Here is a 25341-nt window from a genome sequence, read left to right as displayed (position 1 = left end):
TTTCTTCACGTAAGCTTATATTATAACTTCGTATTATATATATATATACATATCTATATATATATATTAAAAAAGAAAGCTTGGGTGTATAATTTCTCACATATTAATTTTTTAATATGTGTAAATGCTTGGCTCCCATATTTTTTATGGATTAAAAAAACAAAATGTGAGAGTTTTACACCTAAGTTAAGTGTCTAACAGTCACATAAACCCTAACCTCATATATATATATATAGGTTTTAGGTAAAATAAAACAAGTATTAAAGTAAAACAAATAAAACAATATGTTTTTCTCTTCATTGAAAATCATCGTGCACCATTAAAATCATTGTGTATCATTTATTTCGTGAATCTTCGTGCATCAATTTAACCATGATCCAAGGGTCAAGATCTTGTCTTTTTTGTTTTACATTAATACTTGTTTTACAATACCCAACCCCTATATATATATATATATATATTATGTAAAGGGTATAATATATATTTTTCTATGTAATAGAAATCTTTTTAACAAAATAATAAATCACACATGAATGCTTTTATATACTTAGTTCGAATGATTTCAATCACATGAATAATCAAATTGAAAATTACAAACTTTGTTTTCTTTTTTACATAAAAATTTTATTTTAAGTTTGAATTTATAATTAATATTAACAAATTTGATGCTTTTGTAACATATATAAAATAGTATTAATAATTTTTTCATGAAACACGACTATATATAATCATGTTGGGTATATATTATAATTATGTTGTCCTTTACTCAAGTTCTATCAACGAAGACACGAAGGCATAATTTTAAGTACATTATTGTATAAAATATACCAGTAATATTAAACTGAGTTAGGATAAACATATGAGATTCTAAATTGGTTGGAGATCAATTAGCTTTGAATTACACTAATACTGAAAATATAGAACTTTATACACATTGAAGGGTTGCTACGACCACCTTTGGTCTCTTTGTAGCTCCGCCCCTGAGTTCTATGATCGTTTTTGTTGAATATAACTTTGAGAAATCAGTCAGAATTATAATAGATCGGGGCAACGCCCGGGTATAACCTAATATAGTATAGATATGTGAAAAATTTAGAGAGCTTTAGTGCAATATAGATGGATGTATGTGTTTAAATGATTGGTTATGACAAGTATGTTTATAGATAAAATACATGATCTTTGAAAATCTAAAGAAAATGAAAGGGAATTTGACAAGTACTTGTACTATATAAGGGAAATGATGAATCCTTCAAAGTTGGCCTAACAAATTCTTTTAAAACCTTAAAATTGTGACATGTGGATTACTATCTTTTTTAATCTTATCTCTTAATTTTGCCACTTGTCTTCATCTTATGATTAAAAAAAGTTTTAAGCTATTTAGTTAAAAGGATTAATCATTTTTTATTATATAAATAACAAATCAAGTTTTTTTTGAAATGAGACAAGTACTATAGGCTTAACTTTTTACAAAACCAGACAACCAATGATATAAATAATATCTTAACCAAGTGCCTTCTATATTCACCCTAGCCTTCTTCTCAATACAACTTAAAAGACAAGGTTAGGAAGCGTTTGGTTCGGAAAAAACCCCTTGTTTTCCATGTTTGTTTTTCAAGAAAATATGAAAAACTGAAAACACGTTTTAATCATAGTTTTTAAAGAATATTTTCCAAAAAAACAAAAAACAATGTTTTTACTTTTTCATAGAAAATTTGAAAACATCTTTTTCTTGTTTTCCATTTCCATTTTCATTTTTCATTTCATTATTCCTCCTCCTCTCCCCTCACATCACTAATATGTTTTCTAGTTATCTTACTAGAATGTGTTTTTAAACTTTTTATTTGTTTTCTAGAAAATAAAAACCCCTTTTATTTTCTAGAATATTATAAATGAAAAACTTTAAAACATTTTCAAGAACCAAACGGACCAAGTTTTCTATTTGGCAAATTTGCATAGATGAGCGACACACCAAGAAGCTAGTAACAACGTAGAATTAAGTCACCAAACGACTATAGTGACAAACTTTATGTTTTGGTGACAAGTAATTTATTTCCGTCATCAAATTGGTTTTTTTTCTTGTATCGATACTTTTTTACAACGTGTGACAGATTTTGTGGCAAAAGATCAAAACCCGCAAAGAGTCAAAATTATGCATTATTCAAAATAAAGTCGTGGAAGGCTGTGAATCACCAATGTTGTTCAAAAAATAAAAATAAAAACATCCGGCCGGTTTCATATATATTCTTGTACATCTAATTAGTTTCATATATCTAGCTAGCTATTTTCAAAAACAAATTAACATTGTACTTGTTTATACATAAAATGAAAAGACGTTTGATTTGAAATGACTATTTTGTGAAGAAAAAAACTTTTTCGTCAATTAATTAAGAAAAATAATAAAAAAAGCTGGAAGCTGAGTCTCATGTTTGAATGCCGATTGAAACCAAAGACAGAGAATGCTAGATTTGGCGGTATGATCGGGGGTTCGATGTTGGATCCCATGTTAGTGACGCCTGAACCGACCCCGGAGGCCCGGACACATTTTGGAGGTTTCTAAGTGTAAATGTGTGAATGGTCATATGATTATAATTATATCTCGTCGTCTCACGTTGATTCAGAAAATTGTCGTAGTGTTTTTGTTGTAGGCTTATTTGGATCTTATTTTAATGTTCCTTGTATGTAGACTCGATTTTCTATATCAAAATGGCATGACGCTCCAGCAGTTTGGCCCATTGGCCCAAAACGAAGTTCACAAGGATATTGGATGGTTAGCCTATAGGATATAGGATATCAAGAACGGCCCACGTACTGGTGTAAGCCGCAAAAAAAGTATTTTTTTTATATATTTTTTATTAATTCGATTGTCACGTTTCTTTGTCATGGGCTTATGAGCTTATCTATCGTAGTCGCAGACTAATTATTATACTTTATTTGTTATTAATCATTCAAAAGATTTTTGTTACAAACTTTTGCTATGTATCTTGTAAAAAGAATCCAAAGTACTAGTATGTAGAATTTCTTTTTAGGGTTTCATTTCAAGTAAAATATCCAGCTTGGAGACATTTACTAACGTCTAAAGTTTAAACTAATGGATTTCATCCCATTAATTTTGTTTGACTGCCACATGTACTCAATGAAAAAAGAAAAAAGTCAAAGTGAAAAACTATAACACTTGTTATAACTTATATATAACATAACTTCTTTTCACACATTATCAACAACAACAAACAAACAACAACAATAATAACGATATCCAATCATACACTATCATGATAAATTAAAATATAAAGATTAACACAAGTATCTTCGTTCCAGTTGTGGTGGCCTATTTGTAAAGCTTTTGAGCATGGACTGATCATCCCGGGTTCGAGTCCCACTCTCCACTTTTGTGGAGATGGATTAAAGGGTTTTTTGAGAATCTGAAACTACATCCCAGACATTTATGAAATTTAAAAATATGACAAGAATAGAATGTCCCTCTAAAAAAAATTTACATAAAAATCTATCTATAATTTATGATAAAATTAAAATAGTCTTACCTTTTATATGTTATTTTGAACATCTAGACTTTGATATACCCATAATATCATTAAATAAATTAATAAAACTAATTTACAATATGTATTTCTTAACTCCTAAATTATTTACATTATTCACTTTACATTAATTATCTCTACATTACTCGCCGCTACCTGCCGCATGACACGAACATGCAACAGTATAAGTTAAACTAAATGAAAACAATTTTACTGAGCTTATATCTAAAATTTCTATTTTAACTCATAAATTCTAATTTTCTTTTAAAAAAACATTTTCCCAAGTCCTGTATTAAAAAAAAATGATGACTGGTTCGTTTTTTTAAAAATATATAATCCTTTATAAAACAGCTAACTTATTTTATTTTAAGAAATTCAACATTTTTTATACCCAAAATACCATTAGCCTTAAACGAATCTAATACCTTTAATCTTTTTTTTTTTTACGTTAACAATTACACCTCTATCGTTAGGGCCACGCCAACGCGTCGCCGCTACCACCATCCCCGCCACCAACCGTCGCGTCATTATCGTCGTATTGTGTGTGTACTCTTCTTATATACAATATATTGTTTAGGAAAGTGACATCCCCACCACACAAATTAGCCCTTCACAACAATAATTGCTTTACACAGTTGTACGCTGTGTAACAGAACATATACATATGTTGTGAATGACTAATTTTTGTGGTGGGATACACTTCCTATTGTTTAAGGTTATTAGATATTGTGTTAAAGTTTGTTTAAAACAAACAATATCGTTCTAACTAGGTTTTTTTTTTTTTCTTTTCAGGGAAGAACAAAGATTGTTGTTAAATTTTAAAAACAAACAATATAATTTATTCCGCGAACTTTCAGATATATAATTTCAATTCAGAAAAAAAGAAGTGAAAATAAAATTAAAATACAAACAACACCGAAATTCACAAAACCATTTTTCTAGAACCCTCTCATTTCTTCCTACTTCCTCTCTACTCTTCTCCCATATTTTTCCCAAACTCCATATAATGAATCCCTTCCATCTCACTCACACACAACAACATTAAAAAAAACACACACATACAGAAAACATTCTTGATCAGAATCTTAAAAAAAAAAAAAAACATGTCAGCAACATCTTTCTCTCCATACCCATTCAAACCCAACATCATATCCCAAAAACCCAACTTAATAAAAACATCATTTTACGGCAACCCATCTTTAAAAACCCACAAACCATCAAACCCACAAAACCGCCGCCATGTTGTTCTAAAGGTGGTGAACGAAAAAGTGGTGGGAATTGACTTAGGTACAACAAATTCAGCTGTGGCAGCAATGGAAGGAGGTCAACCAACTATCATAACAAACGCTGAAGGTCAACGTACCACGCCGTCTGTGGTGGCGTATAGTAAAAGTGGTGATCGGCTAGTTGGACAGATTGCGAAAAGACAGGCGGTTGTGAATCCTGAAAATACGTTTTTTTCGGTGAAGAGGTTTATAGGGAGGAAAATGATGGAAGTGGATGAAGAGTCAAAGCAGGTGTCGTATAAAGTGGTGAGGGATGAGAATGGAAATGTGAAGTTGGATTGTCCTGCTATTGGTAAGCAGTTTGCCCCTGAAGAAATATCAGCTCAGGTAATAATTAAAACATTTTTTTTTTTTTTTTTAATTTCATCAGATAAGCAATCAGAAATAGATAGGCTTATTTTGTGTATAATACTCGTAAGTAATTTTAGGCACTTTAGATAAGCAATTTTAAACACTTGTTGACTTCATTCTAATGTTGGTTTGTCCTTGAAATTAACATAAAAATAATGACCATTGTAGTTGGTGAAGGGTAGATAATTTTTTTAATTTTTTTTAACAAAAAACATATATTATTATGATTAACCGTTACAAGTATTTGGAGGAAAAAACCCCAGGACTTGCCATATATAAGGATCAAACTTAAGACCTTGGATAAAACCAAAGATGCTTGTTGTCATCATTGGCTGACACTCCGTTTTGTATAGCAAAATTAAGATTACTGTGGCGTCATATCATTACTATGCATGACCTGTTGGATAATTGATTAATAAATGTAAGCAAAGGATTAGTTTATGTAAATAAGCATTTTAGAGTAACCAAATTAGGATACGCTGCTTTAACATCTATAATGGGATGCATTAGTTTTTCGTTCTGCTACTAAATGTTGGGAACCTTTGATATAGATAACAGTGTGGTAGGGGCTAATAGTGGTGAGTATTGGTTGTTTATGATTCAAAACCGCTCGGTTCCATTTAGGTGTTTTGGATCATGGTTTCGGCATGTTTGGGCTAATTTGGCTATTGACCGAACTTTTAGGTTTGAGCCAACAACCATAATCTTTCTACATTTCTTTTCTTCACATATTTGGGGTTTGGGTAAGAAACATCTTTAGACCTTGTTTTGGATTAAAATGTGGCCATGTTCAACTACTAAGTAAATTTTCTTATGAAAAAGTTATGAGCTTATTTTAATAAAGGATAATATATATATATATATATATATGGATTGGGTCGCCTGTATGGTGCGTAGTTTGGTTTACACGCACCTTTTGGTAAATGCTATGGTGATTTCTAACAGAATCAAGGTTTGCTGCAATGGTTAATAAAAATCATTGAGACAATTGGTGAATGTTTGTTGCATTCTGGTGCAATAAGCCCTCTAGTTATACGGAATTTATAATTATTGTTTATTGATATCACATTTAGGTTCTGCGAAAGCTTGTGGATGATGCATCTAAGTTTTTGAGTGATAAGGTTACTAAAGCAGTAGTGACAGTGCCTGCGTATTTTAATGATTCCCAAAGAACAGCAACAAAAGACGCTGGCCGTATTGCGGGTATTGAAGTTCTTAGAATTATCAATGAACCGACTGCCGCTTCATTAGCCTATGGTTTTGAAAAGAAAAGTAATGAAACAATTCTAGTGTTTGATCTTGGTGGTGGTACATTTGATGTATCAGGTAAGGCTGATGTTTATCTAAGGTCATATGTTATTTGTTAGACTGTTAGAAGAAGTTTAATAAATCGATCAATCTTTATGCAGTTCTTGAAGTAGGGGATGGAGTTTTTGAGGTACTGTCAACTTCAGGAGACACCCATTTAGGAGGAGATGATTTTGACAAGGTTAGTAAAACCACTAGCCGAGCGTTGTTTTGCTACCATTTATACCATTTTTGAACATCATAGTTGAGAATGTTCCTTGAAATTTGAACAGAGAATTGTTGATTGGCTTGCTGATAGTTTCAAGAGGGATGAGGGTATAGATCTTCTTAAAGATAAACAAGCTCTTCAACGGCTTACAGAAACTGCTGAGAAAGCAAAGATGGAGCTATCAACTTTAACCCAAACTAATATTAGGTATGTGCACGTTCATTTGTGAACTAGAATCGGTAATTACTTGCCAAGTTTCTGTCTTTCTTGTTCTGATCATTGGTAGTGTCCTTGCAGTTTACCCTTTATTACAGCAACATCAGATGGCCCGAAACACATCGATACTACACTTACCAGAGCGAAATTTGAGGAACTGTGCTCGGATTTATTAGACAGGTAGTCTGATTATTAGCATAAAAGTCATTCAGTTTTTTTAGTTGATGATTCAAAATTTTCACAATCTGCTCTGCTGTCTGTTTGACATAGGCTTAAGACACCAGTCGAAAATGCTTTAAAGGATGCAAACCTTTCCCTTAAAGATATTGATGAAGTAGTTCTTGTTGGTGGGTCAACCCGTATACCTGCAGTTCAAGAGCTTGTTAAAAAGATGACTAATAAAGATCCTAATGTGACAGTCAATCCAGATGAAGTTGTGGCTCTTGGAGCTTCAGTCCAGGTTGGTATCCGATCTTTCTTTGCAGGTTGCATAATGGGTGGGTCAGCTGGGTTGGGTAGTCGGTCAAACGGGTATCTCTCTTACAAGTGAAATTCGGTTGGGTTGTTGGCTAGTTAATTTTTTTGTAACCAGTTAGCATATTGAACGTGATTACAAGCCTTTGGTTGACCCATAAAAAATGAAACGAGCCTGGATCGGTCATCACGAGCGAAGTAAATGACTCAGACTTGCCACGTTCACCTCTTTACAAGAACAGTAGGGAGATTAGATGATGTGTTTCTGTGTTCCAGGCCGGAGTTTTGTCAGGAGATGTGAGCAACATCGTGTTGTTGGATGTGACACCACTGTCACTGGGGCTAGAAACTTTAGGAGGCGTAATGACAAAGATCATTCCAAGAAACACAACATTGCCAACCTCCAAATCAGAAGTTTTCTCAACAGCAGCTGATGGACAAACTAGCGTGGAAATCAATGTTCTTCAAGGGGAAAGAGAGTTTGTTCGTGACAACAAATCTCTAGGAAGCTTTAGACTTGACGGTATCCCGCCAGCACCACGTGGGGTTCCCCAAATTGAGGTTAAGTTCGATATTGATGCGAATGGAATCCTTTCAGTCGCAGCTGTAGATAAAGGGACCGGAAAGAAGCAAGATATCACAATCACTGGTGCTAGCACATTACCTTCAGATGAGGTATGATTATTACCTTTTTGTTCTATTGGTTGCAATTTGAATTATGTGTTTGGCTTGATTATCATTAAACTAGTGAGTTATTAGTGTCTCGGTTTCATGTATGTGAAGCAAATACTGGTTTTGTTTTTGTAGGTGGAGAGGATGGTGGCGGAAGCAGAGAAGTTTGCAAAGGAGGACAAGGAGAAGAGGGATGCCATTGACACGAAGAACCAAGCAGAATCAGTTGTATACCAATGTGAAAAGCAGCTGAAAGAAATCGGGGAAAAAGTACCAGGTGAAGTGAAAGAGAAAGTGGAGGGAAAACTAAGAGAGCTTAAAGATGCCATTTCTGGTGGGTCAACTCAGACGATGAAAGATGCTATGGCTGCATTGAACCAAGAAATGATGCAATTGGGTCAGTCTATTTACAGTCAAGCAGGTGGTGCCGCTGCTGAAGGCGGGGCAAGTGAGGCTGGTAAGTCTTCTGGTGGAGAAGATGGTGAAGTCATTGATGCCGATTTCAGTGACAGCCAGTAAATGGGATCATAAGGTTGCATACGATAAAATGTTGGGTAGTTTTTAGTTAATTAGATTGTTTTTGTAGGTATGTTGATCTGTATATCTGTATAGCAGAAAACTATGTTGATGTTTTGATACGTCATTTCTAAAGATGTTTCAAATTTCAAAACTTGCAATTTAATGAGAACCGTTTACTTCATGGCAAGACACCCCTGACCTCTTCGCCTATGTATCTTTTGACTGTGATTTACAATGTTAGTGTTCCTGACTTCGGTGAATCTTTGAAAATGAGTAGAGCATATTTTTATGTTATATACTCTTTTGCTAGAGTGTCTCCTTAATATGAAGGGGGTTTATGGGCTGGATTTCTGGTCAGTTGGGTTGGGTTAGTCGGCTTCCTACTAACTAAAACTAACGCGTTCCCTGAACTGGGTTCGGGTTAACCATTTAACCTGAAATTGGACTAATGAGCACTGGGTTTTGAAGCTTCCTTGGACCTTTTCTTTACGCTTTCAAGGGCTTCCTTTTTTTTTTTTTTTAGAACAGCCAATTTATATTGAAAACACTTCGATGAGACGTCGAAGTATAAAGTAATTACATCAAGTACAGGGCTTCCTTTTTATTGTTGCTGGGTTGTATTTGCTAAGCAAAATTCATATAAGGATGCTGGAACATAAAAGAACAGAAGCAATAACAAAACAATAAAATAACAGTAGCTACCAGATTGTAGATCAGTTTTTAGTATAATGGGTTTTGTCAACTGGATAACAAATTGAATTGGGCTAAAATACAATGGTTTTGGGTTATGTTATAATACCAGGTTCAAATATAAGGTTATTCAGGTTACCCTTTGAAACTAAATTATCCGAATACTAACCCAATCGATAACCAGTTTGGGTTTTTATTCGGATTACCCGAAAACCGAATAAATAGTTTAAATTGGGTTTGGATTGGGTTCTGGCAGGGTAACTTATCCGGGTTCGGGTTCCATCCACACCCTAAAACATGGCATGTTTATAAATTATGATATAATTGTTCTATCCTGGAAAACATTGACCAGATCATCTGGATAAACCCGACCCAAACCATATGTAATTATTCTATTTTATGATTTTTCATTGTGAGAAGCTTTTAAGTCTTACGTGTGTGTGAAATCCCTAACTATTGGTATTCTTTTTGAATCAACGATAGTTACAATTGTTCCTAGTATTCATTTGGATCAACAGGTTCGATTGTTTATCTTTCGTTTCCGTCTACATTAATAGGGTTATAGTCTTATGTGTGATTTTTTTTCAGAAGTGGTTATGTTTTCCTCTAAGATTTGTAAAACTAGTATACACGGGTTTGCCAAACTCATGTTTCAGACAAATCTGAAGCTTCAGAGTATGCCGAAACCCCATCCACCACCTACATGTAGCTAAAGAGTATTGAAAACTAATATCAGAGTTGCCAATCTCAGGTGTCTTACATAAAGTTCCATTTTTAAAGGGATCTAATACCTGGATTTGCCAAAACGACGGCTTCATATTCACACTAAAACAAGCCGTGTCTAGTGTCTACTAATACGTGGGCTCAATGCATGGGGAGAATTGTTCGGTGTAAACACAAGTCCCACATTGGCAAGGAACCCCTTTGAGCTTAAACTAGGCTTGAGATTGATCTTGCTCTTATCATAGAAGTGTTAAGTTGTATAACACATTATTACACCGTTGTTTCAACACTACTTGAATACATTACTAGAGCTTTGGGGTGACATTTTGGACCTCGTAATTGATTTTAGATTAAAACTATATATTTTGATACTTTTTGCATTAGAACGATCTTATCATGCTAGGAATTTTCACGAAGATGTCAAGTTATGTGCTGAACGTAAGTGTATTTCGCTTAAGTTTTGCTAAAGATGGTAATTTTTGGTTAAAATCAATTATAATTGTTTCAGATGTCCATTGTTCTGCAATTTAGTTTAGGGATTTATAATGGATTTTTTCCATAGAATTTCAAAGATGCAGAAGGCTAGGAGCTAAGAGATAACTATGAGTTTGTAACGTATATTAGGGTGCGTATAAAGTTGAAACGAAAGCAAAGAATTGAAATTCAAAAACATTTGATGATATCCTAAAGATCATCCATCTCACTTAAAACACAAAGAAACACACATTTCTTCATACTTGGGGGTGGACATAGATGTGTTTGGGACATCACAGGTTTGCTAATTGTTGAATGTTTATAGGATAAACAAGATCAGGAGTGCCACTAAAAGCCTTCTTTCCCATCAACACATTCACAGCTTCTGTTGGATGGAATGCATCCCAAAACACATACTCATTCCTGTTCAAACATGGCGCTTGGAACGGTAAACACGTTATCTGACCTCTATTTCTTCCTATTCCACAACATCCCCTATTCACCACACTAAAACCTGAATATAAACATCAATAGTTTAAGTAACTTTTCAACAATTAGTAAAAGGCTAGATTGATTAATTAGTGTGGTTGTAGTACCATATGATCTAGCATTAGCTAGAATATCTTGGAACATGTTATGAACATCGATGAAAACGAATTTAGAACCAGGGAGATTGGTGCTTAGATTATTGATCATGGTTTTCATGTTTGCATTAAAAGGCAGGACGAGTTGGTTCACGTCATTTGAGCATGTCCCTTCTGTACTTTGGGCTAAAATGCTCGGTATACAACCCATTAGCCCGATTCCAGCCAGAACAAACTTTCGGGCTCCTTGATTGTAAAGTTCCTATATACAACACAACAACATAAACCATAAGTTTACATAGTACCAAAACAAACAAACAATATATATAGATTCAAAATGTCTACATAGATATTGTTTAGAACTTACTTTAAGTTGTGTTGTGTATTCTTGGACCAACAGATCAGCAAATTGGTTACCATCATACTGGTTCCGGGTCGGGTAATTGGGCATGAGATAGTTGTTTAGGTAGTCATTGCTACCCATTCCTACAAAGAAAATACACTTGGAAAGTGCTTGACCAAGATTGGCGGCACCCAATGCATCACTGATTTGATCCAAACTATTCTCAAAATTCTTTATCTGTTGATTGAACGGAATTCGACCCACCTACATGTGAAACGGGTTAATGCTATACTCAACACTTTTAGAAGTTTCTAAAAACGCCATTAATTATGATCTAAACTTAGTTAATTTTGGTCTTCAAACTTAAGCATGATTGAGGATATTTAACCATAAATATTGCTCTCAAGTGTGGGGTATTTGGTGGAGGGGTTTTACTGGGGTCATGAGTTGTGCCGCTTGCGCATGTCTGTATCAATTGTGGTACCAGGGATCAGGGTGTTCCTTCCAATTTACATCTTTTACCAAACTTAAGCCTTTATAAAGCTAAAAAAATCATGAAACCAAGTGTATTTAAACTATATACTACCTACAACAATAATGAATAAATGCGAAAGATCATCTTTTTGGTTTAACTACCACAAACTATATATGGAAAGGAACACTCGATCGAAGACTTACAAAATTTCTGCCGGTGATATCAAGAATTCCAGCCGCAGCCGAAGCAAAATTGACACCATGCAACATTTGGTCTGCTGAATTTGATGCTTGTGAATAGGCCGGTATCAGTGGCAGTCCCAATAGTTCGGCTGCATTTATGTATTATATGTAAAAAACTTGTACCAAGAAATTAAAATGAGACATACATACATAGGTGAATGCATTAGTGGCGGATTCAGAAAATTATTTCGTCACAAAATATGTCACTAACGCATATATTTACAACTTTTGGGTTGTTTGGCCTATCTTATTTTTGAACATAATTACTAGCTTCTTTAAGTTCGACTTATATGGTTAACAATAACAACAAGCTAATCCACAAAAAAGTCATGCATAAATTTGTATATATGTATCTATGTAATTAGTATAGACAAAGAAATTAAAGATATATATGGAACTAGAATGAGAGGAGATATATACCTATTGCATCAACCATAGTAAAACCATTAGAAAATCTACCAGTAGGACCTCCATTGAAATCAATACCATAAGGGAAATAGTTAGCTTTAGCTAAAGAAGCCAAGTCATTATTATTTCCATTATCAATAAGCGAGTCTCCAAATATGAACATAGCCGGCACCATCTCTTTCTCCGGTGCAGCAGCATCAAACCCATAATCTTGTCCATGGACTAATAATAGTCCATGATGATTATTATTACCACCACTCAGTAACATTAACACCCATAGCAAGCAAGAAAACTTAACCATTATTATTGGCATCTTATTAATATTGCCACCACCCATAATGTTATAATACTTGCTACTTTTTCTGTGTCACTTGTGAAACTCAAGAAGTGGGAATTGGGATTCACATAAAAATTGACACACACACAAGAGGTGTAAATAAAGGGGACTTAGCGGTAGTTGGAGTAGAGTAAATGTGTTCACCTGTAAAATTTGAATGCATGGGATAGACCGTAGTAATAAGTATGGCCACCACTTTTACTTATCTTAAATTCTACCACCATTCTAAGGATCATGTTTTGGGTAATTAGTACAAGTTGTTATGTGTGTCTTTTTATACCATGTATTTATAACTCTTAATTAGAACGTGCTTTCTATTAGGGATATCACTGATATACCAACAAAACCGAATTTTCTGAAAGACGTACGTGTATTTACTTCCCGATCCAATCAATTTGGCAATCATCCAAATTATTTCATCGGATACAATCCACATATTGAGAACTTTAGTATGTGTATGTTTTAGAGAGAATTTGAACTAGAAGCTCTTGCTATGAATAGATATGTAAATAATTAAGGATATGTATGTGTGGTGTATAATTTGCCTTAAAAATAACTAAATAAAAAAAAAGGAAAATAATCTTACTGCTGCCTCAACACTTCCCCTGAATTTTCCCATGATGAAACAAATAATAAAACCCCCCCTTGATTGTGAGGGTTGCAGTTTGTATCTTCCGAACAGCTGCAGTGCATATGATTTCCCGATAAAAAAAATAATAATAAAGCAAGTACTTATATCAAAAGTGTGAACTATTGCCGGTCATGTTTTGGTGTTTGATGCAATTCAATTTTAGGGCTGTTTAATAGACATATTTTAGTACGAAATAAGATAAGACTAGCAAAATTGTTAATTTCTCCATGAATGAAACGAGTATTTTAGGCCCACAAAATTAACATATATATGTTAGCCTATATATATATATATATATAGTTGTCTTAGGTTATTGTTTTAGGTTGATGATTCCAGTCGCAACATAGAGTGCGTCATTCACGGATCAGGTAGAGATCTATGCCCCGCGTCTACCATTTAATTGATCATCAAGAGTCGTCTTGTTCATTGTAATCCATAATTTACAATTGTATTATCATATGGATTATTTGTATCATTCGATTAATTAATAATAAAGGAGCACGTTGTATCTCATGTTCTATATATGTATTTTTGTGTGTATACTTCGAACTTCGTAATTTGCATGTAACCTCAAAGATGGAACCAGATGAATTCCTTACATCTGAATTCGTTTAGATCTTGGTTTATCGATCGTAAAACACTTTTACAACTATCATGTATCATGAAAGGTTTACAAATTACCACCCCTACACTGTATATAAGGCATGAAAAGAGGTTTTACGTGAAACAAATTAAACATGAGCAAAAATATTAAGGGTGGATGGATTTATGAGGGATATAAATGTAGTAGAAGCTATCATCAAGATACTCCGTAATTAGTATGGATATAAGTTGAAGAGAGCAATGCTAGAGTAATAAAAATTTTACAAACTAATTTTCATTAAGGATGATATGTGAGGCGGTCCAATTAATCAAGAGAAAAAAAATACATAGACATGATTTAATCGGTGGAAGTTATGTTTGTAAAATATTTGTAAATTTAGAATTACTCTTTTTGTGATCATTTGTTAGACTTTATTTTTTTTTTACCTGGTAATTACAAGATATTTACTCAATAAAGTTCGAATCCAAAACTCTTCTATAGTAATTTATTTGTTTTATTTTATTATCAAAATAGTGTATATCATCAACCCAAGAAATCAATATTTCGATCACCATTTCATTTCACACTCTTGTGATGAGAATAAGAAAAGCATATATATATATATGACTATATTATTAGCTACACATAGGTGTTTGGGATGGTATATTTTAAATGAAAAAAATTTAGTATTTCCTCTTTTAAACTTGTTAAACGAAAATGTAACCAAAAAGTAATGATTCCTTTCTATATATAAAGAATGAAATTACCCGATCTACAATTGCTTTTACAGAATATATATATGGGGAAAGAGTAAGTAAGTGAAGGTGTAAATGCAGAGGGAAATTGCATGTTGCCGTAGTCATGGTATGTATATTGATTTCCCTATGCAGATAAAATGCATGTGAAGCCATTAATTAACTTATTGTCTTATGTAATAAAATCCTAGTCAGTCACAACCACCCCTAGTACAGTACTTTTTACTAGTAACATAGACCATAGTAAAACAACATACAAAAACCACTTTGAATACGTAGCAAACCATACATGTTCGCCTATGTTGTACAATTTGATCTTTCATGGAATTATAGTTCGGTATCGCCCCGTGAAGGGGGCGTGTGGTTAGGCGAAACGTGGAAAATTAATTACGAGATCCACCATGTTCCGCGCGAGGAAAACGGGAAGGGTATCTAACATGTGAACTTAATGAGGTGAGACTCAATGTACTTTTATTTTGTTGATGATTTGGTGAAATCATAAAGTGATTGAAGACGTTTTTTTAGGGATTAAACATTTACCAAACATGAATTGTACTATTTTTTTATATGATGTGTTACGATAAACTGATGACACATGAGACGTCTACAAGTTATACGAGGCCAAAAACATACAATTAAAAAAATAAAAGTTCAATACACACGATAAAAGTTAAATACGTACAATAGGTTTAATAGAGTGATTTTATTCACTAGCTTGTCACGATAAATAATAAATTAATTGATGATGTGGGGATGAAGTTTCAAGAAGTTGTCCTTATAGATGAGGAATGTTTCAAGAAGCTCCAAGAACCTATAAGCACATGCTTTATATCCATTATGTTAGAGAATAGTTAGCTAAGCAGATTAGACTTACATAAGATGTGGACCGTAAAAGTAAAAAAGAGGTTTTGTACAAAAACTATTTATCTGGTGCAGGGTTACTACACTGTGAAATGGGTGTGGTAGTTGGTCGTTAAAGTTGCGTAATGCAGGCCAAGCGTTGACTTTAGAAATGGTGAATGGTAGGCTGTATTAAATAAGATATCAGATTAGTCATTCCTGATATCTGCAGTATATTGGGTCAAATCACTCATTTGTACAAGCTAAAATATTGTATTTTGTATAAGTTTAACCGATATGAAATTTGGATAATGTTGGAGATATCTGGTACTGTTTGGCAAGGGGTTTTTAAAGGCTTAAAAGCCTCTAGCTTTTAAAAATAAGTTCATTTGAAAATTATAGCCCTGTTTGGTAATACATAAAAAATCAAAAGTCTCAGTCCCGAAAAACTTCTAAAAGCCTCAAAAGGTCTTTAAAATAAAAGCTCATAGGAAGAGAGTTGGAAAAACATCCCCAGCCCCTAGCCCCAATGTCAAGCTCCAGCCCCAAAAGCCCTTAACTACAGCCTCAGCTTCAAACTTTTGTGCCAAACATACCCAAAATAGTGAGCAGTTTTGACAAAAACCAATTGATGAACAAGTTATAAGGTAGTAACTTTTTTTTTTTTACAGTCAAAACAGTGGGTCGATATTTGCTAACCCATTTTGACTTTGCTTAATATTTTATAGATAATGATCAATATGCCTAATTGGTGGAGCCTGAGACTGAGAGGTCTTGGGTTCAAATCCTCTCAGGAATGGAGACAGGGGTTTTCCCAGTATGGGTTTTCTCTGGAATTGAAGTTGGGTATATAAAAAGGCATGCTACTGAGCCCAAATTTGCCGTTCAAAAAAAAAAAAGATGATGACACATTGCATAATCAATTATAAAGATTAGGAAAGAGAAAACTCATGAAACATGTGTCAATAATCTAAGTTCTTTAGGTTCATATTTTAGGTCTACTAATCATTTTTTTTTTTGGAATAGCCTTTTTTTTTGTTAGAAATTTCATGTAAATGATTAACGTATGAGATTGTCAAACCATCAATAGTATCAAGAAGCGGTGGAATATAACAGGTCAAACTTACGGCTCAGTATGCATAAAAGTGATCAAACTAATTTTTTAATTATTTGAAGAATCAGAAGTGTGTAAGTGGAGATCAATATTAGGGGTGAGCAAAAACCTAACCAGAAAACCAAAAACCGACAAAATCGAACCGAAAAAACTAAAAACCGAACGAAATCCATTGGTTTGGTTTTTGTTTTCCAAAAACCGAACGGATCGGTTCGATTTTTGGTTTCATATGCCAAAAAACCGATCAAAAACCGAACAAAACCGATACCATTATATTTTAATTTATTTTATATTTATATCATATTACATTTATATTTATTGCTTATAATTTGTAAATATGTTAATATATTTAAACTTTTTGTCTTTTTAATGTTTTATAAAAGTTATATCAATTTTAACGTCTAAAAAGTATAATTAGTTACTAAAAAGCATATCTTTATTTTAGTTTCTATATCATAGTTTTTTTTTTAATAATTGAAAATTAAATATATAACATCATAAACAAAAAAGTAAAATAAATAAAAAAAAAAAACCGAACAAAAAACAAAACCGGTCCAAACCGGAAAAACCGAACTGAACAAAAACCGAATCCAACGGTTTTGATTTTCTAAAAACCGAATTGATCGGTTCAAAGATCGGTTTTAGCCAAAAACCAATTCAAACCGACCCATACTCACCCTAATCAATATTGCAGACTGGGGAGATGATCGAGAATAAGCCTCCAATTAAGAGTAACCGTAGTTTGTCTATTTAGTAGAATTTTTTATCATCTTAATTAGTTTTTTAACAAGAATATAATTAAAATAATTTAAATCCAATTACTAATATATAGTTATCCTAAGTTAAACATTCTCGACCAATAAAAGTTCTTTGTCAAAGATTTTGAAATCTTAAAGTGAGTAGTGACATCGAGTTGGCGTCATTTGAATGGCACCTATTGCAATGAACTTCCATTGGTGGAGTGAGTCCATTAACACAAAATATTAATATAACAAATCATATGTCTTTAGACTCAAAAGGCTTCTACTCTTGCTTTATTCTTCTCTTCCTTTTTAAGTGGAAGACAAACTATGCCAACCAATTGTACATTTTCAATCATCTTTCACCTAACTAGGATTATTATTAGAAGTAATATCAAAAACTTCCGTTCTTTCTTTCATTTTTGCATGTTTATTTGTTTCCAAGTGAAATGGAAATTGGAAAATGGTATGTGTAGTTTATGTATGTTGTTAAGATAAGAACACAAGTCTAGCTCCAAAGATTGTTAACTGCCGTAATTATGTTGTTTGATTAATGAAAAAAAAGATCAACAAAAGTGTCAAGAGGTAAAAATTGAGCCCTGGTGTCAGCCTTCATGATCCACTTTCGGGTGTCTTACTACACTACCAAAACAATGTTCAACTAGTGTATTGCATAATTGTATTCCATAAACAAGACGGCTATGAACCTTAAAAGAATGATTAAGTGGTCCCTTAGGATGATTAGTATTTAATGGCAACTTTGATAAAATTCTATCATCATTTTTCTCATATATGCATTCTTGCATTCGAACTTAAAGATATCATCTCATACAAAAAAAATGAGAACAATCATTTTCTATTCAAATCTCATTGTTATTGTCTTCGTTTTTCTTGTCGACCATAGTCTTGGAGGTATAATTCCCATCGTTGATGAAGACCCTCTCAAAGTAGTTAAAGATGAACTCGATGGACTAGTTTTCATCGACCAAAGACTCTCTATTGTCTATCCGCTAATTAAAAAATTCAAGAACACCATAACGTCTGACCCCCTCAATATCACTGGATCTTGGGTGGGGTCAGATATATGCAACTACAGAGGGTTCTACTGCGACAACCCACCAGACAACGACACCGCCGTAACACTTGCTTCTATTGACTTCAACGGATTCCAGCTTACGGCTCCAAGTCTTGATGGCTTCCTTGACCAGTTGCCTGACCTTGCACTCTTCCACGCCAACTCAAACTTCTTCTCGGGCACCATTTCTACAAACATAACTAAGCTTCCTTACCTTTATGAACTTGACATAAGCAACAACTTATTTTCCGGGCCATTTCCAACCCCAATCCTTGGAATGAACACCTTATCGTTTCTTGATATCCGATATAATCTCTTTACGGGGTCTATACCACCTCAACTCTTCACAAAAGACCTATCTCTTTTATTCCTAAACAACAACAACTTCATCCAAAAACTAGCCGAAATTCTTGGCAACTCCCATATTCTTTACCTCACGTTAGCCAACAACAAATTCTTCGGCCCAATTCCTCATTCCATCGCTAAATACTTGTCAGGCTTATCTGAGGTTTTGCTACTAAACAACGCGTTAAGTGGTTGCCTTCCATACGAGCTCGGATTCTTAAAAGAAACCGTGGTTTTTGACGCTGGGAATAACCTCTTAACGGGTCCAATACCATTTTCATTAGGGTGTTTAAGGAAAGCCGAAGTTGTTAACTTCGCAGGGAACTTATTGTACGGAGTGGTGCCAGAAGTGGTGTGTGCCATACCTAGTTTAGCTAACTTTTCGTTATCTAATAACTATTTCATTCAAGTTGGCCCGATTTGTAGAGACTTGATAAAGAAAGGGGTGCTTGATGTCAGCAAGAATTGCATACCCGGGCTGCCTGGACAAAGATCACTTAGAGAGTGTGCTGCATTCTTTGCAGAACCAAGATATTGTTCGTTTATGCGAACGTACCATTACCTTCCTTGTTGGTTGCCCCATTTCAGAAGTTCTCATATGGATTTATCGGAACCGGCTCCGGCTCCTTTTTGATTTTTCTTTTTCCTTTGTGGTCAATATATAGTGATGCTCCTTTTTTTTATAAATATATCATTAAAAAAACTTGTGAATTGTAATTGTAATCATCTATATATATATATATATATATATATAATATATAAAAGATAATGAGCCCATAACTAGGGCATTGGGAGTCCTATAAGGAAAGTCGATGGGAATAGAACCACTCGATCTATTCACATCGATCTTGAGTCTTGACAGTAACCCGGGAAGAGTCCCAAGAATGACTACACAATTACTACCACATAATTTGGAATACAACTCTTCCTGCATACCTCGAAGAGCAATCATTTTCCATTTCCATTATTGCTAATAATTTAAGAGTTAATTACTCAAATGGTACCTCACGTTTGCGTCATATTACTGGTTTCATACATTTTCTTTCGAAATTACGCTGATCATACCCAACGTATGCAAATCTCCATTCGGACCATACTGGAGGCTAACGCCGTCAGCTGGTCGTTAAAACCTCCCCCACGTGACTTGCACGTGAAGGGTAAATATGTAATATCGCGTTTCCTAATTACTGAAATTGTACCTAACGTTTGCATGATATTGCTGGTTTCATACCTATATATTTCTTAATTACTTAAATGGTACATAATGTGTAGTTATTAATTTTTTTATATTTTTTTAAATTTGTTTTATTTTTCTTTTATAAAAATTCTCCAAAACTTGTTATAATTTAATGAAAATAGTCAAAATGCACCTATAATCCACTAAAAAATAATACCAAATAGTTATTTCATAACAAAATATAAGTTTTAAAGTTCACGAATAATCAAAAATAGTAATAAAGTATCATAAAAATAATTTTTTTAAAAAAATAAAATTTTCTTTTTTAAAAATTTCGGAAATACCGCAACGGTAATACCAGAAATATCCAGGAATACCAGAAATATCAGCCGGTATTTACGGGTATTTAAAACATTGCTTTAAGCTTCGTGTCGCAGTACATACTGACTTGTATTTCTGGTATTACCATTGCGGTATTTCCGGAATTTTTTCAAAAAAAAAATTTTCCTCGCAAATTTTTTTAAAATTGTTCTATGATACTTTATTGTTATTTTTGGTTATTTGTGAACTTTAAAACTTATATTTTGTTATGAAATAGCTATTTGGTATTATTTTTGAGTGGATTATAAGTGTATTCTGACTATTTTCATTAAATTGTAATAAGTTTTGGAGAATTTTTATAAAAAAAAAATAAAACAAATTAAAAAAAATAAATAAATTAATAACTAAACATTAGGTACCATTTAAGTAATTAAGAAACATATAGGTATGAAACCAGCAATATCGTGCAAACGTTAGGTACCATTTCAGTAATTAGGAAACGCGATATTACATATTTACCCCTCACGTGCAAGTCACGTGGGGGAGGTTTTAACTGTCAGCTGACGGTGTTAGCCTCCAGTATGGTCCGAGTGGAGATTTGCATACGTTAGGTATGATCAGCGTAATTTCGAAGGAAAATGTATGAAACCAGTAATATGGCGCAAACGTGAGGTACCATTTCAGTAATTAACTCTAACTTTAATTACAAGTGAATATAACAACCACGTATATATAGCGTTACACCTCATAAAACAATTTCTTAAGCCAGTTCAATGTATACATTTATATTCACGCTTATCTAATTCATTTTTCCAAATGTATCTATTATTCACAACGTACAATGTATGTCACAATTATGAGAAAGCAATACATACAAATACAACTTAAATTACAGCAAACTACACCATTCCTCCTCTAATCGATCTATTTTTTGATCTAATCTAGCTAATATCAAATTAGTACCCAAGAGACTTGATGTTAAGAATCGATCTATATATATTTTGATCTACATTTATCTATTACTCTCTTATAAAGTGTTTCACAATCTATCACAATTCTTATTATACGCGTATGATCGAGGTCGTCTAACTTTTAAAGTTTGAAGTACCATAATTTAATTTACTATACTAATCTTCTACGTACCCTACCATTCTTATTTTATATTACTTTTATATCTATCTTATCTAATATGCTCTTTTAACAAATAACAAACACAATCCAAAGCCAGTGATCGAGATCAATGTTTTAAATACCGGTAAATACCGGCCGGTATTACCGGTACCAGATACAACGCCGGTATTTTAAGTCCGGTATTTTCACTATTCAATACCGGCCGGTATTTCCGGTATTACCATACCGGTATTTCCGGTATTTTTAAAAAATAAATTTTGATTTTTTTTAGAATTATTTTTATGATACTTTATTGTTATTTTTTGTTATTTGTGAATTTTAAAATTTATATTTTATAATGAAATACATATTTGATATAATTTTTAAGTGAATTATAATTATATTTTGACTATTTTTGTTAAATAGTAACAAGTTTTGTAAGATTTTACAAAAAAAAATGATAAATTAAAAATAGTCGTATAATACTGATAATACTGGAAAATTTTTTCACACCGGCATGACTAAAATATCGGTTTTTAAAACATTGCCAGTGATCACTTTACCTATTATTATGTTTATATGTATATGTATATTAATATTTATTTATATTTATATTTATATTTAATTCAACTAAAAAACCATCCACAAGACCACAACCACAACTACGTATAGTAATCTACCAACATACAAGTGACACAATTAGAATAAAAAGATTAAAGTTAAGATAAAAGCCCAAAACATAAAACTGCATTAATTCAATATACATGTAAATCGCTCGCAAAATTAACTACCGGGCCAAATAGTTATACTTTTTTGAGTATTGGGCCAGATGGGCTTGTTTGTGTAAAGAGTAAAGCAAACACAAACCCTAGCATATAAAATCCTCGTTGTTTTTCGAATATGTTATAAAATCACAGCTGACGGCGGTGCCGGATATCGTAACCCTAGAAGAATCTCGGCGGCGACATGGTTAGTTTCCGACCTCCCGGTCACCATAACCTAAACATACATATACAAAAATTTCGTATATATATGTATTTACTCCCTCCGTCCTATTTTAATTGTCCACATTTGACTTGTCAAGTCTTATGTCTTTAACTTTGACCGTAAATAGTTTTGTTTATACTTTATAACACTTAATGTAAAATATATGAATGGATTGAGTTTTAGATATACTTTTCATTGATATAAATCACACCAACTAATATATAACACAAACAAAGATATTTACGGTCAAAATTTAAAGAAAAAGACTTGAAAAGTCAAATGTGGACAATTAAAATGGGACGGAGGGAGTATTATTTAACAAATGTGCGCGCAGACATTCAAGAGAAGAAACGGTGGACGCAACAAACATGGACGTGGCCATGTCAAATTCATTCGTTGCTCCAATTGTGGTAAATGCTGTCCCAAGGTACTTTCACCTTTCTTCTTTTATTATATATCTGTGTGTATATGTATAGTTGATAGGTAATGTATATATCTGAATGAATATTTATGTTCAAATTTCACATTATATATATTGTGTTTTTTTTATGTTATGATGATTGTTTGAAATTTGACCGCAAACTGAGAGTATAATTGGTGGCGTGTGGTGCACTTAGTTTAGAATTTAAGCTTTGTTACATGTAAGATGAGATGAATTTTAAGTATATCGATCAGGACAAGGCTATCAAGAGATTTCAAGTGAGGAACGTAGTGGAACAAGCTGCTGTTAGGGATGTTCAAGAAGCGTGTGCTTTTGACCGTAAGTTTTTCTTTTACTTTTTTTGTATGCATGGTTTGTCTTTGATTAGTTATTAATGTAAAGTTTGATTAATGGCTTTTCTTCTTAATATTTTGTATTAATTGCTGCAGAGTACACACTTCCCAAGCTGTACACGAAGATGCAATACTGTGTGTCTTGTGCAATTCACTCTAAAGTTGTCAGGGTTCGCTCTCGAACTGAAAGGAGGAATCGTGAGCCACCAAAGCGTTTCTCTCGCCCAAGGGTATGTTGCTCAACTTTGTGGTTGTTGGATTAAAATGGTTTGATAAACTTCAATCTTTAGATGATAGTATTGCTGGTTACGCCAACCATACAACTATGGTAATCCATAAATGATTTTTTAACCAATAGATACACCTTTTTCTTTTAGAAGGCATCCAGTAGGATTGTTTCATAATTTTGACGGTTGAGCACTCTGCTGATCAATTGTAAAACAACTCATTATTCATGTCATAGTTATCTACAATATGATCGAGTATCAATTGACACTTATATTTGATATACTTGCCATTCTAAATTTACATACTGAAGTTGATTTGATATTGTAACATATATCATTGTATGGAGAGGTGTGGTTTCTTTTGTATTAATTGAGTGCGTACTTATGTTTGGTGTTTTTACAGGATGATGCTCCTAGACCTGGCCAGGGTCCCCGACTAGGTGGTGTTGCTGGTCCTGCTCCAGTTCGTGCTTGAAGATCTTATTCTCTGCTAATAGGTTTCGAAGACTTAATATTGAGCATATTTTGTTACGCTTTTTCTATGTAGCTGTTTAGCCTTGGACTCATTTGGTGTTATCCATGCTGCCCTCTTGAATAGTTTGAAAACTTAAGTTTTGTAAGATGGGTTTATTGGATTTGTTGCTACTCTGTGGGCTTTCAGAAATTTGTTTCAAAAGTTGAATCTTCCTAGCCAATCTTGTTAAATTCCCACTGGAAAGCAATTATATAACCTATTTAACTGTAAAGTTCTTGTCTAGACTTGATAAATTTGTTTCAATAGTAAAAGTTCTTGTCTAGACTTACAACTGCAAATCATTAAGCCCTTCTGTTAGGCCAAATTTTGTAGCAGTAAGTCCCAGAAAGCCCTGTGAATTAAGTTTGGAGGTTTAAATTTGTAAAAAATGGAATAATGATCAACAATGCTAAATTTGGTACTTTTAACCACATATCACATATGTATGCACATGAATATGTGGGAATAACGGGCCTTGGTTCCTAGATATCGGCTTACTCGGAGTTTGCGCTATAAAATGTTTTCTTAAAAAAAAATTCAATGAAAAATCATTTTGAATCCGACTAGGATAACCCCTTTTTATCCAATCAATCTATGTGTTTGGTTGATGCCCGAGTGGTTTATAGGGGTGCTAGCTTTCGTTTTTTTAACATATACAAATAACTAATGAAAAAGACCTTTTGTTCTTATCAAATAAGAAGCTTTATTATTCGTTACTACATGATTTTTATTTTTATACCAAAAGTGTATGTCCTGTTCGCAAGGGATTCTACCACGCTGGAACGTTTAATTTTGGTTCAAAATCAAATGTCAATACTCAGAAATTATTACTGAATCTCAATCATTGATTTTGATTCAAAGTCATTATCCTATTATCTTTACTAATAAATTTGCTTCAGCTTTAGAAGATCATTCTCTAGATATGTTGAATTCATATTTCAGTTTGATTTGCATGTCTTATTCGCAAGATATAGAATTCATATTTCTATTTGATTTGCGCAAAGTATAAACCGGTGGACTTGGGAAGTAGGAGTGCTAGGTAGACTTGGTGTTTCCAACTATGTAAATTCATAAGGCATCCCGAATACCATCCAGTGAATGATAATAACCCGACTAAGGATGGAAAACTCAGCTTACAATTAAGTTCAGTTCGTTGAAGTGTGGCAATTGAGCCCTGCATAACTTTGGGTCCATTACCTTGCAAACGTTGGCATGATTGCAACTTACGTGTTATTATGTTAACACGAGCCTACATGTATGATGATACCAATACATATACATATGTTAAGGCGGAACTACCTT

At 33.3% G+C, this 25341-nt stretch overlaps 4 protein-coding genes across 4 annotated transcripts; 3 read left to right on the top strand and 1 right to left on the bottom strand.

Moving 5' to 3' along the window:
* The first annotated feature begins 4482 nt into the window (after positions 1–4482).
* Positions 4483–8757, top strand: LOC122578745 (stromal 70 kDa heat shock-related protein, chloroplastic-like). Its single transcript, XM_043750772.1, has 8 exons — positions 4483–5149; positions 6247–6499; positions 6583–6662; positions 6754–6896; positions 6987–7085; positions 7176–7365; positions 7656–8054; positions 8187–8757. The coding sequence occupies exons 1-8, from the start codon at positions 4640–4642 to the stop codon at positions 8568–8570; spliced, it is 2058 nt and encodes a 685-aa protein (XP_043606707.1). The 5' UTR covers positions 4483–4639; the 3' UTR covers positions 8571–8757.
* A 1816-nt stretch (positions 8758–10573) lies between these two features.
* Positions 10574–13480, bottom strand: LOC122579455 (GDSL esterase/lipase At1g71691-like). Its single transcript, XM_043751639.1, has 6 exons — positions 13433–13480; positions 12522–12990; positions 12063–12190; positions 11409–11648; positions 11054–11303; positions 10574–10971 (listed from the first exon to the last, which is right to left on the bottom strand). Exons 2-6 carry the CDS (start codon positions 12844–12846, stop codon positions 10751–10753), a joined length of 1164 nt encoding a protein of 387 aa, XP_043607574.1. The 5' UTR covers positions 12847–12990; positions 13433–13480; the 3' UTR covers positions 10574–10750.
* Positions 13481–18335: 4855 nt separating this feature from the next.
* LOC122580384 (uncharacterized protein At4g06744) lies at positions 18336–19593 on the top strand. Its single transcript, XM_043752654.1, has one exon. The coding sequence runs from the start codon at positions 18349–18351 to the stop codon at positions 19561–19563; it is 1215 nt and encodes a 404-aa protein (XP_043608589.1). The 5' UTR covers positions 18336–18348; the 3' UTR covers positions 19564–19593.
* A 2814-nt stretch (positions 19594–22407) lies between these two features.
* Positions 22408–24201, top strand: LOC122580031 (40S ribosomal protein S26-like). The gene is made up of 5 exons (XM_043752301.1): positions 22408–22506; positions 22859–22951; positions 23200–23284; positions 23395–23528; positions 23929–24201. The coding sequence occupies exons 1-5, from the start codon at positions 22504–22506 to the stop codon at positions 23998–24000; spliced, it is 387 nt and encodes a 128-aa protein (XP_043608236.1). The 5' UTR covers positions 22408–22503; the 3' UTR covers positions 24001–24201.
* Positions 24202–25341: the final 1140 nt, after the last annotated feature.

This window comes from Erigeron canadensis, chromosome 8, assembly GCF_010389155.1.
Source record: "Erigeron canadensis isolate Cc75 chromosome 8, C_canadensis_v1, whole genome shotgun sequence".
NCBI classification, from domain to species: Eukaryota; Viridiplantae; Streptophyta; class Magnoliopsida; order Asterales; family Asteraceae; genus Erigeron; species Erigeron canadensis.
Note: the sequence above shows the minus strand (reverse complement) of the source record. Positions and strands in the feature narration are given on the sequence as shown.

Excerpts from the sequence above, each read along its gene's own strand:
- LOC122578745 (XM_043750772.1), top strand. The coding sequence starts at position 4,640 with ATGTCAGCAACATCTTTCTCTCCATACCCATTCAAACCCAACATCATA. Across the intron at positions 6,500-6,582 it reads TGGTACATTTGATGTATCAG|TTCTTGAAGTAGGGGATGGA; the intron begins GTAAGGCTGATG and ends ATCTTTATGCAG. Across the intron at positions 8,055-8,186 it reads GCACATTACCTTCAGATGAG|GTGGAGAGGATGGTGGCGGA; the intron begins GTATGATTATTA and ends TTGTTTTTGTAG.
- LOC122579455 (XM_043751639.1), bottom strand. The coding sequence starts at position 12,846 with ATGGGTGGTGGCAATATTAATAAGATGCCAATAATAATGGTTAAGTTT. Across the intron at positions 11,649-12,062 it reads ATATCACCGGCAGAAATTTT|GTGGGTCGAATTCCGTTCAA; the intron begins GTAAGTCTTCGA and ends TTTCACATGTAG. Across the intron at positions 10,972-11,053 it reads AGCTAATGCTAGATCATATG|GTTTTAGTGTGGTGAATAGG; the intron begins GTACTACAACCA and ends GTTTATATTCAG.
- LOC122580384 (XM_043752654.1), top strand. The coding sequence starts at position 18,349 with ATGAGAACAATCATTTTCTATTCAAATCTCATTGTTATTGTCTTCGTT.
- LOC122580031 (XM_043752301.1), top strand. Across the intron at positions 22,952-23,199 it reads GTGGTAAATGCTGTCCCAAG|GACAAGGCTATCAAGAGATT; the intron begins GTACTTTCACCT and ends TATATCGATCAG. Across the intron at positions 23,285-23,394 it reads AGAAGCGTGTGCTTTTGACC|AGTACACACTTCCCAAGCTG; the intron begins GTAAGTTTTTCT and ends TAATTGCTGCAG.